Source organism: Pagrus pagrus, assembly GCF_965226575.1.
Source record: "Pagrus pagrus genome assembly, chromosome: 5".
Classification (NCBI taxonomy): domain Eukaryota; kingdom Metazoa; phylum Chordata; class Actinopteri; order Spariformes; family Sparidae; genus Pagrus; species Pagrus pagrus.
In genome coordinates, this window is record NC_140189.1 from 26,970,183 (window position 1) to 26,983,203 (window position 13,021).

General features: G+C 41.2%; 1 protein-coding gene across 2 annotated transcripts in view; it reads right to left on the reverse strand.

The window, feature by feature from the left end:
• Window positions 1–443: 443 nt before the first annotated feature.
• Window positions 444–13,021, reverse strand: part of macrod1 (mono-ADP ribosylhydrolase 1) — a 134,302-nt gene continuing 121,724 nt past the window's right edge. The window contains exons 8-11 of one of the 2 annotated variants that reach the window (XM_084352875.1): window positions 11,543–11,616; window positions 7,145–7,226; window positions 5,043–5,072; window positions 444–891 (exon numbers count right to left, since the gene is read on the reverse strand). In XM_084352875.1, the coding sequence (XP_084209001.1) occupies window positions 5,068–5,072; window positions 7,145–7,226; window positions 11,543–11,616 (161 nt within the window). In that variant the 3' untranslated portion in view covers window positions 444–891; window positions 5,043–5,067. The remainder of the gene's footprint in view (window positions 892–5,042; window positions 5,073–7,144; window positions 7,227–11,542; window positions 11,617–13,021) is intronic. The other variant, XM_084352874.1, reaches the window with a different exon arrangement.

Sequence of the window (13,021 nt, forward strand, 5' to 3'; positions counted from 1 at the left end):
CAATTATAATTTACCAAAACGAGTTACTGAAATTCTTGATTTGCATGAGTGAAGAGTTTCGTCTAATGTGCTGTTCGTTACACTGAAGATCATACGACCCAGTACTACTGATGCCACTACTACCAGTTCTTTATCCATGCTGTGTTGTTTAATCTAACAAATCATCATAATTCAGAAGCAGAGAATGAAATACAGTGCAGCAAAAAGTACAATATATCCCTTTGAAGCTTAGTAAAGTAATAGAAATACTCTCAGTACTGAATCTACTTAGTTACTTCCCACCACTGCTGTCAGATAGACAAAAGCCCTTTTCTCAGTCTCCTTCACATTCAGATGCGAGAAACCTGAGAGGGAAATATTCATGTAAAGTGTTCCCTCGTGACGCCGCAGCTCACTGGCTTGTATCGCATCCCGAGGAATAATCAATTCATGCACACCAGAAGCCTGCGTGATTCATTTTAATAAGCTTTTGTCATCGTCTCACACACACGCACACACACTGGAATCCCAATAATCAAATAGCAGCGAAATTTGAAGGGTCTTGTCAGCTCGAAGCTGCTGATCACAGAAAATAAAGGTCAATTTGAGCTTAAGAATCGTCAACATAATTTCACATCTTTATCGCGACACTTCTCTTAACTTCAAGCTTTAGTGGGAAAAACAGAGGAACTGCTCAACATTTTTAGAAGAGCCAGTGTGCACTTCAAAAAAGCAATCATCCATTTAGAAGTTATCTGCCAGCTGAAGAAGGTCTTGATCTGTGATGGCAGCGGAGGAGGAGGAGGAGGAGGAGGAATCTGGATGTCGAGCGTTGCGGTGTGTATCCACAGTAACCAAATCTGACAAATCCACCCTCTCAGAGTTTACTCTTGACAGTGGCCTCTGTGGGAGCTGCGAGAGAAAAAGTGAAAACTTGTAAAAAAACGGGGGAAGAGAGCATTTTGGCTTGGTCGTGCAGCGGTTAATAGCATTTTGGCTTTTGGAGCGTCTGGTTGCTTCAGAGGGATCTGTTAGCGAGGATTAGTCACTCTCAGTCCAACATGGCTAAAGACACACTCAGAATATGCAAACACACACACATAAACACACATCAAACAGACAGCCAGTGTGGGCAGCGCCAGGTGTTGGAGACACATAAGGTTTATGGTGGAGAGTTGGAGGCCTGCCTGCAGCAGCTCTGTCACACAGACAGACAGTTCCGGTTCATCTACCAGCCAAGCACCGCTACCGCTCGCTCACTGCTGCTACAAAATCTGCTGCACATCCATTACAGGAGAAGGACACCGACAGCTAGCACACACTGTTTAAAGGGACACACCTGCATTTTTTGGGGAAAATAACCTCTTTAGTCCACCGACCCTGTGTGAAGATGTGAAAGTGCTGATTTCATGCTTCAAGCGAAGAGCTGATGCTGCGTCACAGTTTGAAATTGCAGCATGTTGAGTGGGAGCTCAGAGTTTGCTTCGTTGCATGTAGAAAACAGACCCTCTAGCTCTAAAAGCTGCATGGACTCGAGCTTCAGTATTCATTATAAAAAAATTACAATCTGTCCATGAAATAAAAGCTTATATTACACATGAGCACATACTGTAAGCCTTTAAAACAGCATTTATTGATCTGTCTGGCCCGCTGGAGGCAGATGAACCAGCTGTAAACACATACTGATATATTATGACCTCAAAGTCAGTATGGCAGACATTTTAATAAACAGCTGCCTCTTTACACACACTCACACACACACACACACACACACACACACACACACACACACACACACACACACAGAGTAACATTTACATTAATTTGTCTAGTTTCTGTTCAATTGGCTAATTAAGTCTGATATTGACTGATTGATCATATAGTTTTTGCTCTGCTTTGGTCTCCACCAACTCCTGAGGGAAAAATCTGGCACTGAAGCTGATAAATGCTCCACTGAGTTATGCTAATGTTGTCTTTCTTTCTTTAGTTTACTGGGTTTATCAGTGCTTTCTGTCTTTTTTTGCTAAAAACCAGATCACAGCATCAAAAATTGCTCTGTGAAGCAGGCGGTTTCTGTTGGTTTGTTACCTTTCGCACGTACATACAATAATCATTACAGCAGATCCATTGTTATATTTATAAAAACATTATAGAGCCTGACCTATATTGGCCAATCGCAGATTAGTCAGTATCAGCGTATATGTTGTCGAGATCAGCTTTTATGAAAACCCTTTGGTTTTAAAGAACACAGTGCAGAAAACAATGCTTGGGGTGATTTATAATGATCATATTTCGAGTTAAGTTTACAATTTCGGTTCACTAGTGTCATTTTAGAGGCCAAAGTTGATTGTTAAACTGTAAACGATCCTGCCTCCATCACGCATATTTGTCAGAAGTGTGTGCTTAATGCATTTGAGGGATTACTGCATGAAATGTGTGCTTATCAGCCAATATATCAGAATTTTCTACTCACTAATATCGGCATCTGTCTAAATTCTGGCTTAAAGTGAGTATAAACGCTTTATTAGCCACTGAGAGCACATCTGAGGACGGTGATTGATGACAAGCTTCCACTTCAGTCACCTACTTTAGATAAAAAACTGCCTTTTCTTTCAGGCCAAATATAAATCAGCTGCTGCAACATTTTTAATTTCACTTGAGTATTCATTTTTCAGCTCACTGTTTGCAAAATCTGGGTGCTGTGTTGTACGGGGGGGACTGGAGGTTCATTTCAAACTGTTAAATGATAGTGCTTGTGTTATTCTAGATTTTTCTTACTGTCAAAAAAGTCTCAGGAAAAGAACAAAAACAACGATGCAATAGTCCATCTGTCAATACTCTCTAACTTTCCTACGCTGTCTGTACTCAGCTCCAGACACACAGGAGACATAAATCTTTAAGAAAAGTTTTATTTTCTAAGAAAGGGCTAAATAATTTCTGAAAGCCTCTGGGTGCTGCAGTGTTGTGAAAATGTTAGACATAGAGCAGTTATCAGTAGGGACTATACTCAACCGTGGATTAATACACAAAACCGTGTATGTTGCATTGACTCAAATTAAACTAAAGTTAACGAAGGAACATGGCACCAAATGTGGCTCAGTTATGTGTCTGTAAAATTTGATGCTCTGTAACAATGTGAGGGTTTGGATACACAGACTGTACTTGAAGAATATCAGCAGCTTGCACATCATACTTTAGTTACAAGTGTTTCGTCTGCTGAGTCACTGTTACATTTTTATCTCTCCTCGGTAAAACTCCCTACAGTACCTATTTAGGTTTTCGTATGAAGTAGACAGTACAAGGGCATCGCAGTTTGAGATCCCATTATTTTTAGCATTGATCTTCCCTGAGGCCTGCACTGAAATGAGAGAGAAATCCTTCCTGGAATCGGCCACGACCGGTAAGATCTGTCTGCAGACAGATAAAAAAATTAAGACTTTGTCTGACTTTTAAAGCTTATGTGACAGATACGGCTGCAAAGTTGATTGGATTCTGCTCTTATTTTTAATAGGTTGCTCCTCTTCTCTCTCTTAGCTTCTCTTCTGTCAGGGCAGATGTGTGTGAATGCTTCAAATCCTCAGTTCATGGTATGTTTTTATCTTGTCTTACAGTGTGTTCGCTTTTTTTATGTAAAACTGTCTGCAGCTGTTATGCTGCTGTGCATCTGAACACACTCTGAATTATAAAGGTGACATTTTGGTGTGAAACGTCATGCATACTGTATATATATATATGTATATATTTCCTTGAACTTTTAAGCAGCATGCATATTAATGTCCTACAGAGTGATATATTCAATCCTCAGAGGCATTTCTCTGTTGCTTTGACTTCACTGCCATGGAGACCGTGAAATTTCTCTTTTCATTTAAAATTAAACACAACACTCCGTTTTGGTTTCAATGTCAACCTTGCCTCTCTGTGTTGGCTTCCTCTTTATTTACGCTGCCAAGTTTTTCTGTTGACAGTACAGTGTGTGAAGGATTATCTGTTGGCTGTGGTGAATCCTTCGTGTTAACTTTTCCTATTCAGTTAATTTATCGCTACTGTTCTCTCACTCACAACAAATGAAGAAAGTCTGATTATTCTGATTGCTTTCAAAGACAGAGACGGGATGTAAAGGCACTTATTCAGGGTCCGCAGTTGTTCGCCAAGTTCTTCCATATGAGTTTGAGCGACCCTGCTCCTTCTCAATAATTCAGGTGAGATTGTGAACAATTTACATTCAGCACTGTGCAGCCATACAGAAGGTGGAGGTGAACTTTTGTAGGATTTGTTGATTGTTTTGTCGGTGTTACGTTTGACTTTCGCAGCAGCAGTGTGGCAGGTCGTATGAAAAAATAATAACTGTTATTTTAAAAAAGCAGAAAGCATGAGACGGTTGAGACGTCTCTCTCAAAATGTTTTGGAAGCGAGGTGAGTTTGATTTATAGCAGTGGTAAAGCAAGACATTAGAGGTTAAGGCTGCAGTTGTAATACCGATGCTTAATTTGAATAATTGAGTGAATGACTGATCATGCTTAGGAGCCCGGCCTGCTTGGCATTAAAACACTATCAATCACGGGTGCAATCAAAACAAATGGGTGAAGTCATCATGTCACAGCTCGAGCCAACATAAAATTTACGTATTTACTAAACTTCATTTAACCATACAGATCAATCTGCAATGATGGCAAACGACTTTCCTCTTAGCTAATTTTGAGAAGCAGGTGAGACAGGACTTGCAGAATAAAGGAGCAACCTTGAAGGCTAAAAACGAGGTTGTTGTTTTTTGATTTAAACTACACAATTTTGACCTTCAGATGAAAAAGCTTTCCACAAATTTCTTCCTCAGTGAAGCTTATAAACTAGCTAGCTTGAGGTCTGCATTCATGAGTACGAAGAATGAAGTGCAAGTGCTGTCAATTTATTCCCAAAAACAGGAGTGCTGGTTGGAGGGTTTCTCTCTGCAAACACATCATTTACATTTCACACGGGGGTTAAAGCTGCCCATCTACAAACACACTGAATGTAGTTATTTCTGTGGAAAGCAAACTGATCATGTGGAAACACACCATGCTGGTTACCTGAACAATAAGCTGCAGTCACTGGTCAGGCTAAAGGGACGGACACAGAAATGAGGGCAAAACACTGATCATCGGCTGAGAAATGTCTCAGTGCATGTCCCATTCAGTCCTCAAATGTCATCTTGAGAACACAGAAACCGCACATTTATACACACACACAGTCTTCACTGACTTTCACAGCCTAATGCTCCCATCAGGGTTAGTCATACAATTATTAAAGGAACAGTTCAGCAGTTTTGGAAATACACTAATCATCCGGCTTAAATGCATCTGAAATGGACTGAGCAACTCGACTCTATCTGTCTCTGATGATTCTTGGTTGCAATTACACCTGGATATATTAAGAGTACTATCAAGTCCTATGAGTGGTTAAGTATAAATGTGGTTAACTTTGCTTGCCAGGTTTGGTATGATTGTGCCAAAGCATAGAGACTAAAACCAGAACATTTGCTCAACGATCATACCTGGAAGCTGGATAAACGGTTGTGTGTCAAGAAACAGTTAGGCCAGAAACAAGGTCCACGCAAGGACGCAAATGCAAATGACAACATCTTACCCAGCTGGGACAAACCATCCCCAGCGAGCATACTATGGGGCCTTCAGACCAAACGCAAGGTGAATTACTTGTGCGTCTAGATTACATACAAATGATTCAAATGATTCATTTTGTGCCGAGTGACGCAAAAACATGAAATTTGCATAATTTGCACATTTGCGTGAGTTGGAAATGTTGAACTTAAGCGTGACAGTGTGTCGTGAAAGCCTGTCACCGTTGACATTCACACTGACGTCATGGCGTTAACATCGCTGATTCATGAACAGCAGTGGAGGAGAGGATCAAAATCACTAATCGTGGCTATTTACTGACACCAGGAACTGTACGATTACACGTCTACTCGTACCGGGACAGGACAAATAGAGAGGAAAGTGAGCGAGTGATGCTGTTGTAGATCTAATCTTTAACTCTTTTAATTGTGCTGACCCTAAAGTGTCTGCATCATAACAAACACTGTAAAAATGATCACTGATATTTTACAGTAAATGACTGGCAGGACATACACAGTAGAATACTGTAATAATCAAACAGTAATATGGATGAAAATCACAGTAATATATTGTGTTTCTACAGTAATCCAGACTTAAACATCGGAAAATACAGTATTTTACGAATATCGCTTAAATTCAAATTCACAGCAGCTTGCTGTAATATTCCAAATACTTACCCATCATGCATTGTGAAAGCATATTTACAGTTGTTTACTGTGAGGATTTACAGTGAAAACCGGTTGTTTGCTAACATTGTAGGCTACAGGCAATAACAACTAAGTCTTTCCTAACTGTGTTCAACTGTTTATGTGGATTTAACTTAGTACTGTACATCTCATAAAATATATAATATATATATATATATATAAAACTCTCACTGAAAGTATTCCAGACCATAACTTAGATGACATACGTGTAACTCCATATCACTACTTACTATTTAACTATTAAGTGTCTCAACTCCACAAAACAAATGTCTGACACGAAGACTTTTAATATCAACCGAGAGAATCTGTGTACAAATATATTTTACTGATTAAACAAATCAAATAAATTCACGAGTGAACTAACACGGCGGCTGTGGAAAAGGCCATTTCAATAAACAGGATATACATCACGTGTCCTGTATCTCTGAATGTGCTTTTCTCATTAAACATATTAAAACATTCCTGTTGTTCAGACCACTCTGCATGTGCATGTTTGTTTGATGTGTCACTGCATGTATGTATGAATCTGCAGGGGACAAAGAACATGTTAATGTGATGTAATTAAACTCAATTAAGTGTGCTATATATGCACAGTATGATGTGTGTGATGGCCTTGTATGTGTGAATGTACTGGATGTACAAACAGCACACAGTGGATGACAGTGAGTATTAATCACACCATTGTGTGTGTCTCTATTTGTGTGTGTAGCTAAATTGAGCATAGCTAAGCTGTCATCACTGTATATAGGCGAATGAGTGTGCGCATGTGTACAGTATGTGTGTGTTTTTACGAGTGTGTGTGTGTGTGTGTGTGAAAGAGAGAGAGAGACAGAGAGAAAGACAACTCACCAGCAGGGAAGTAGAGCGGGAGATTCTGCAGATACAACTCTTTATCCGTCGGCAAGAACACGCAGAAGATGACTCTGTCCAGCTGAGACACACACACACACACACACACACAAAATGACCTTTATTACGAGCATATGCAATAACCGTGAATTCATCCGCAGCAGGGGGGAATAATGTAACAGTGTGTGATATTGTGCGGCGGTGATATCAGGAGAATGCAGCTAATGCATCAGTCCATTACTCCCCTATTAGCTCCCTATTATGATCATGCCACAACACAGCGCTTATTACAGTGCGCGCTGAGGACAAAGCACAGCATATGTACAGAGAGAGAGAGTGTGAGTGTGAGTGTGTGTGTGTGAGTGAGTGTGTGAGAGAAAGAAAGAGGTTAGAGGGGAGATGGTTCTGTGGAGGTCTATCAGTACGTCTATTGTATAACTGTCTGTGAATGTCTTTATAGACATGATAAAGCGAGAGAACGGGAACTTATCTTTTTGTGGCCGAGTTTGTGTGTGTGTGTGTGTGTGTGTGTGTGTGTGTGTGTGTGTGTGTGTGGCCCTGTTTTTCTATATTTGTTGGGTCCCAAACCTGGGAGCCCACTCACATTTGTGGAGTCCTGGATTTATTGCGTTATGATTTGTTTAAAGGCCTTTTTATGCATTTTTCTCGTGCAAATTATTCCCACGTCAGTATTTTTTTCGAAGTATTCTTCTTAGACTTAGTATATTTCTATTTCTTTGAGCTTTCACACAGTGAATGAAGGCAACAGCCAATCATGTTGAGAAATACGAACATCACATCACAGCTCACGATGAAGGCCGTTGATTGTTCATTTTTTGTCATCACCCTGCATTATCTGACAAAGGACGCGAAATTATAAAGCCAGTGTGACAAAGGTGACTTGGGATGAGCGACCTCGACTGCTCCCCGCACAGACAGCTGCGTGGGAGACTGAAGCTGCTGTATCCATCTGTGCTCTCGTCAAAGCTACCACGCGACTTATGAAAGCAGAGATTTTACCTTGCAGAACAAACAAAGTTGCAGGTCTATCGCTGACTCAATCAGTCGGTTTGTTTGTAACTTGTGTTTTATTGTCTTAATACATCTTAACAGGCGAGCATTTTGCGTATTTATGTTGTTTGTTGGTCATGTCCCATGACCCTAAGGGTTAGGGTTAGGCAAGCAGTGGTTCGAGTTAGGGTTAGGGTAAGGGGCTGTCCACACCAAGAACGATAACTATAACAATAACTATAACGACACCGATGTGAGCATCCACACTGATGAACTGTAACGTGCTCCAGCTGTGCCAGCAGCTTAGGAAAATGGATATCAATGACCTATTACTGTTTTATGTTTTACAGAGAAACAAAAATATCCAATATCCAAGACTGAGTTAGAGTAGAACATACACAGTGATTCGTCAATGCCATCAATTAGTTTTCATAAAAGAGGTCGGCTGCAGTTAGAAACCAACATTAGAAGCACTCCTGCAAGATTATTTTGTGGTAAAACGTCCCCCAAATCAGGTTAATTGATGGCCCTATAAATTCAAATGGATTTTGTTTGGCTGTCAGTGTTTCCATCGCTCATCAAATCACTCTGAACGATATCCTCCCCCACTGTCGATGTCGTTATAGTTGTGGTGTGGATATTTAAAACTATATATTTATAGTTATTGTGATAGTTATCGTTCTTGGTGTGGACAGTCCTAAAGGCTCCAGGAGATGAATTCAAGTCTATGTAATGTCCCCACAAGTGATGAAAACCAGATGGTTGTGTACACACACACAAACAGACACACACAGAGCGCAAAGCCATAAAGATAATAGATTTCAAATAATATTAGGAGACTGGCCAAGTGAATGCAGCTATCTCACAATAAACGATCTTTATGCTCTGTGCTCTTGTGTTCTTTAGACCCTGGCTCTGCAGTACATAACATTAACATTATACTCAGTATAGCTGGACTCACAGGGGTGTACACGGCACCATATACTTTGTATGTAGCCTGGCGATTAAAGTTAGTGTAGCTACAGTAAAAGATGCTTCCAGGGATATAAGCCCCACTGTGTGCTCTTATTTCTCAGACTCTGACAAACATTATTACCACCCTAATGTCTCTACAAAGGCTTTGATTTTTCCGTTTTGTGCGAGGCAGTGCAATTTATAGCCAGGCTGTTTCTATCAGTTTGTGTCTGGTGTGGGAGTCTCATTGCTTTCAAATACAGACATTTCACCCGCCTGCTAGCCCGCAGCCTGTGTTTTTCAGTCCTGGCTTGTTGCACAATTACCATCACTCGCCCGGATTTGAATGGAGGCTAAAAGGGAGGATATGGAAATGTGCGGTAAGTAACTACATCCCCTGGGCTAAGGGTTGAAATCTCTAACTTCCACTCTGAGTTGCCTCCACTTGCGCCATTTTGCAACCTCCCTCATTCAAATTAAAGCAAATGCTTGCGAGGAGAGATGTAAAATGGCCTCTGGAAAACGGTAGCAGTGGGGAGCTCATTTTGGTACTATTGCAACAGGGACCCTGGAGAGTCTAAAGCTAACAATAACATCAAGCGAATGCAGTGGGCTCTCTCAGAACTGCTGTCTTTAAGGGAAACACAGAGCCTGTAAATATTCCCTTCTCAAACACAAAATCTGTCTGCCGCAAAGTTTACTTTTCACAACTCGCACAGATTTAACAACACTGACCTGCTGCGTAAAACACACTGGTACTGGTTTTTAAATGGGGTTTTCTGTCTCTCTAGTTCTGGTTTCACTCTTATTTGCTGTAAGAGCTTAACAGGCACAGTAACAGTAACTAAAGCAGACGGGCTTAGTGGTCAGTCAAGTTATGACAACTTAGTAAGCGCCATCTGCTGATAAAGATCACGTGATATAATCCAAAGATCCAGAGCAGCTACTAAACGGCCCCTGTGGTGTCAAGCATTTTTCTCAGATGTCCCGTCTTCACCAGAAAAACTGCCTTATAAGCAAGCAGCTTACTACGACATAGATTTATGTTTGTTGTTAGTCGGCGACTTCTAGTGGCCGTAGTAATTATGACGGGAGCAAAGGAGGAAATCCGGTGACGTACAGTAATATAAAGAGTGATATGGTCTGCTTATGGAGGAGGACAGGGTGGATGTTTAGGTCAACGCACCCAGACTTTCACCCAGGAGAACACGGTCTGAATTTGGTTTGGTTGCCTAAACCTAATGAACAGTGTTCATTTCACAATGTTTAATGTGAGGACAAAGGTCCAGCACGATGAAGGTCGAGTACGCCTGTCGCTGGTACTCTACAACGGTCATATACGAAACTGAAACTGTCTCAGGTTTTACCTGCCTGCTGTGTTTGAGGTAGAAATGATTTATGTTTTTATGACTGCACTTGATGCAGAGTGCTGGCACGCTGCTCTGTGTTTTGAGTCCATTTGTATCTCACTGTTCTATAATTTTCAATTTCATTTTCTACATTACTGCTCTCCCAGCCAGAGCAAACCCAACAAAACACACTGTAAAAACTGTAAAAATGGAGGGGGCTCAATTAAAGTATAAACCCAATTCCCTCTAGTGAACATTCTGACTTTATATGCATGCAAATAAACTCTGTCTCATTTGTTCACAGTAAAACATTTTTCTTCAGTCTAACTATTTCTGGGCAGAGTGTAAATTAGTGCCTTGTTAATTTGGCTTTTTCTGGTCTTATTTCCTGCCGTTTAGTTCTTGTCGGCTGTTGTCGTCTACAGCGAGACATGTGATGTTCAATGTTCGTTTGTTGAGCTCGGTGCGGCTGACGGCATCAGTCGACTGGTATTGCCGCAGAGACTCTGGAGACTCAGGCGCTAACAATAACATCGTCAACACTCTCTCTGGGAGGTGATACAGCGCGGTGGTTAGAGAGGGAAAGAAAGATTGAAAAGAGGAGTGGGAGGAGACCTGACAAGTAAAGACAGGAGAGGGGAGGAGAGTTTAAAGCATGTTAACGACTGATTGGAAAGTTTCCTCTTTGTTCCCTCCGTCCCTCCCCTTCAGTCATCTATTCCATCATTTTGTCTTTTCTCCGCTTGTTGTTTCTCCGCAGAGGAAAGTGTGTGCGTGCACGTGCGTGTGTGTTTGTGTTAGTGAGGTTTAGTCCCGCAAGGAGCCAATTAAAACGCAGACTTGGCCATGAGCATGAGAGCCAGAGCTTGGGAGTGTGTGTTTAAATGCATGTATGTTTGTGTGTGTCTGTGTGTGTGTGTGTGTGTGTGTGTGTGTGTGTGCGCCACTGTGTGTGTATGTGTTTTCTCAATACACCCTTCTCCTCGCTCCCATCAGAAAACAAAAACAACAGCTGTGAAAGGAATAATACCTAGAGGAAAAGGCAGGGAAAATTTGCCAATCACACAAACACACACAGACGCACCTCGTCATGATGTTCATCCAGATACTCCCTCACAGTTGCCAACGCTTCGTGCACAGCCTGTTCAGGTGGATATCCTGTACCGTTACACACACACAACAGACAAAATCAACACACATTTTTGCGAACAGGTGCAGTGACAGATCTGCGTGTTTGCGTTGGGTCGCTGTCTGCACCGTGTTTTGTTTTTTTCCACGACAGGTATCTGTTCTTCTCTCCACTCTTCTGACACTCTACGTTCTGTGTTTTCTCACTTCCTCTCTGCCTGACTTGACTATTCTGGTGAGATGCAGACACAACACACTTGTTGGTTACGAGGAGACAGATGGAGAACGACCACGGGGCTTCTTCCATATTCATTCAGCATCCGAGACCTTTCAGTGCAGGGGAAATTATCCCCACTGCTGGAAACGCAGCACAAAGGCAGTAAAAACTCATCATCTGGCCAAACTGCTCAGCCCAAACAAACACACACTGTTTGACTGTACCATACGTCAGGAGAGAGGGTTCAACATGTGAACATAGGGGAATACATGAGGATGCAAATTAGAGCTGAGCAATGCAGAATTCACACTGCAAGGGATGTAATGTAATTTTACTGCCTGGTGTGAAAAAAGCAGTTATGCTTTCCATAACTGTCTTTCTTTATTTATTAAAATGCCCATTAGCTTCAGCTGACATTTAACTAAATACTAAAGCAGCTACAAGGAACTTTTATATTTTGTTGATTATGGCAGCCCCTGTGGATAAAAGCGGCAAAAGGCACCACCACCTCCTGTTTCAATATCCTGATCTGGCTAGCTTGTGCATTTGTTGTAAAATGAATTTAATAAATATGCAGCATGTTTTTAACACTATCTTTCTTTTTTTAAAGGTGTAATTTCGATGAATATGGCAGTCTATCACCAGAATAACTAACAACTGCTTCTCTTTGTTAGCTATCCTTGGCTGTAGGTAGCTACCGTTAGCTAATTAGCTCATTGCTCGGTTAATCGTGGAGCTTGTCAGGACCGTGACCTCAGATCACAAGGGGAGTCACCAACGGCCATGGGGCCAAGCACAACTGGATTTGTCTGCCTGATGTGAGATCAATGTGATGTAAAGGTAAATGTTATGATAAGTTCAAAAGTTTGGCCATATCTTCATATTGCTCCTTTAAACAAGCTGTATGCAGGATCCATGGTGATGAGGTAATGTCTATGCTTGTGTAAGATAATTAACTGTAATACGAAGATGGTGAAACAAAGAAAACCTTGTTTTAGTGTCGTACTGGACCGCCAGGCCACAGAGCAGCTTCTTTGCTCAATTCATCCTCAACGCTGTGCCATATAAATTGATTTAATTGTATGATTTATCTGACCTGGTGACAGGGAAGAAGAATAACTATAATAACGATGCAGAAACAAACAATCCGCCTGCAAATAGTCTTGTTTGCTTATGTAGGTCATATAGGAACATCCAAATTAAACTGGGACCGTTTCA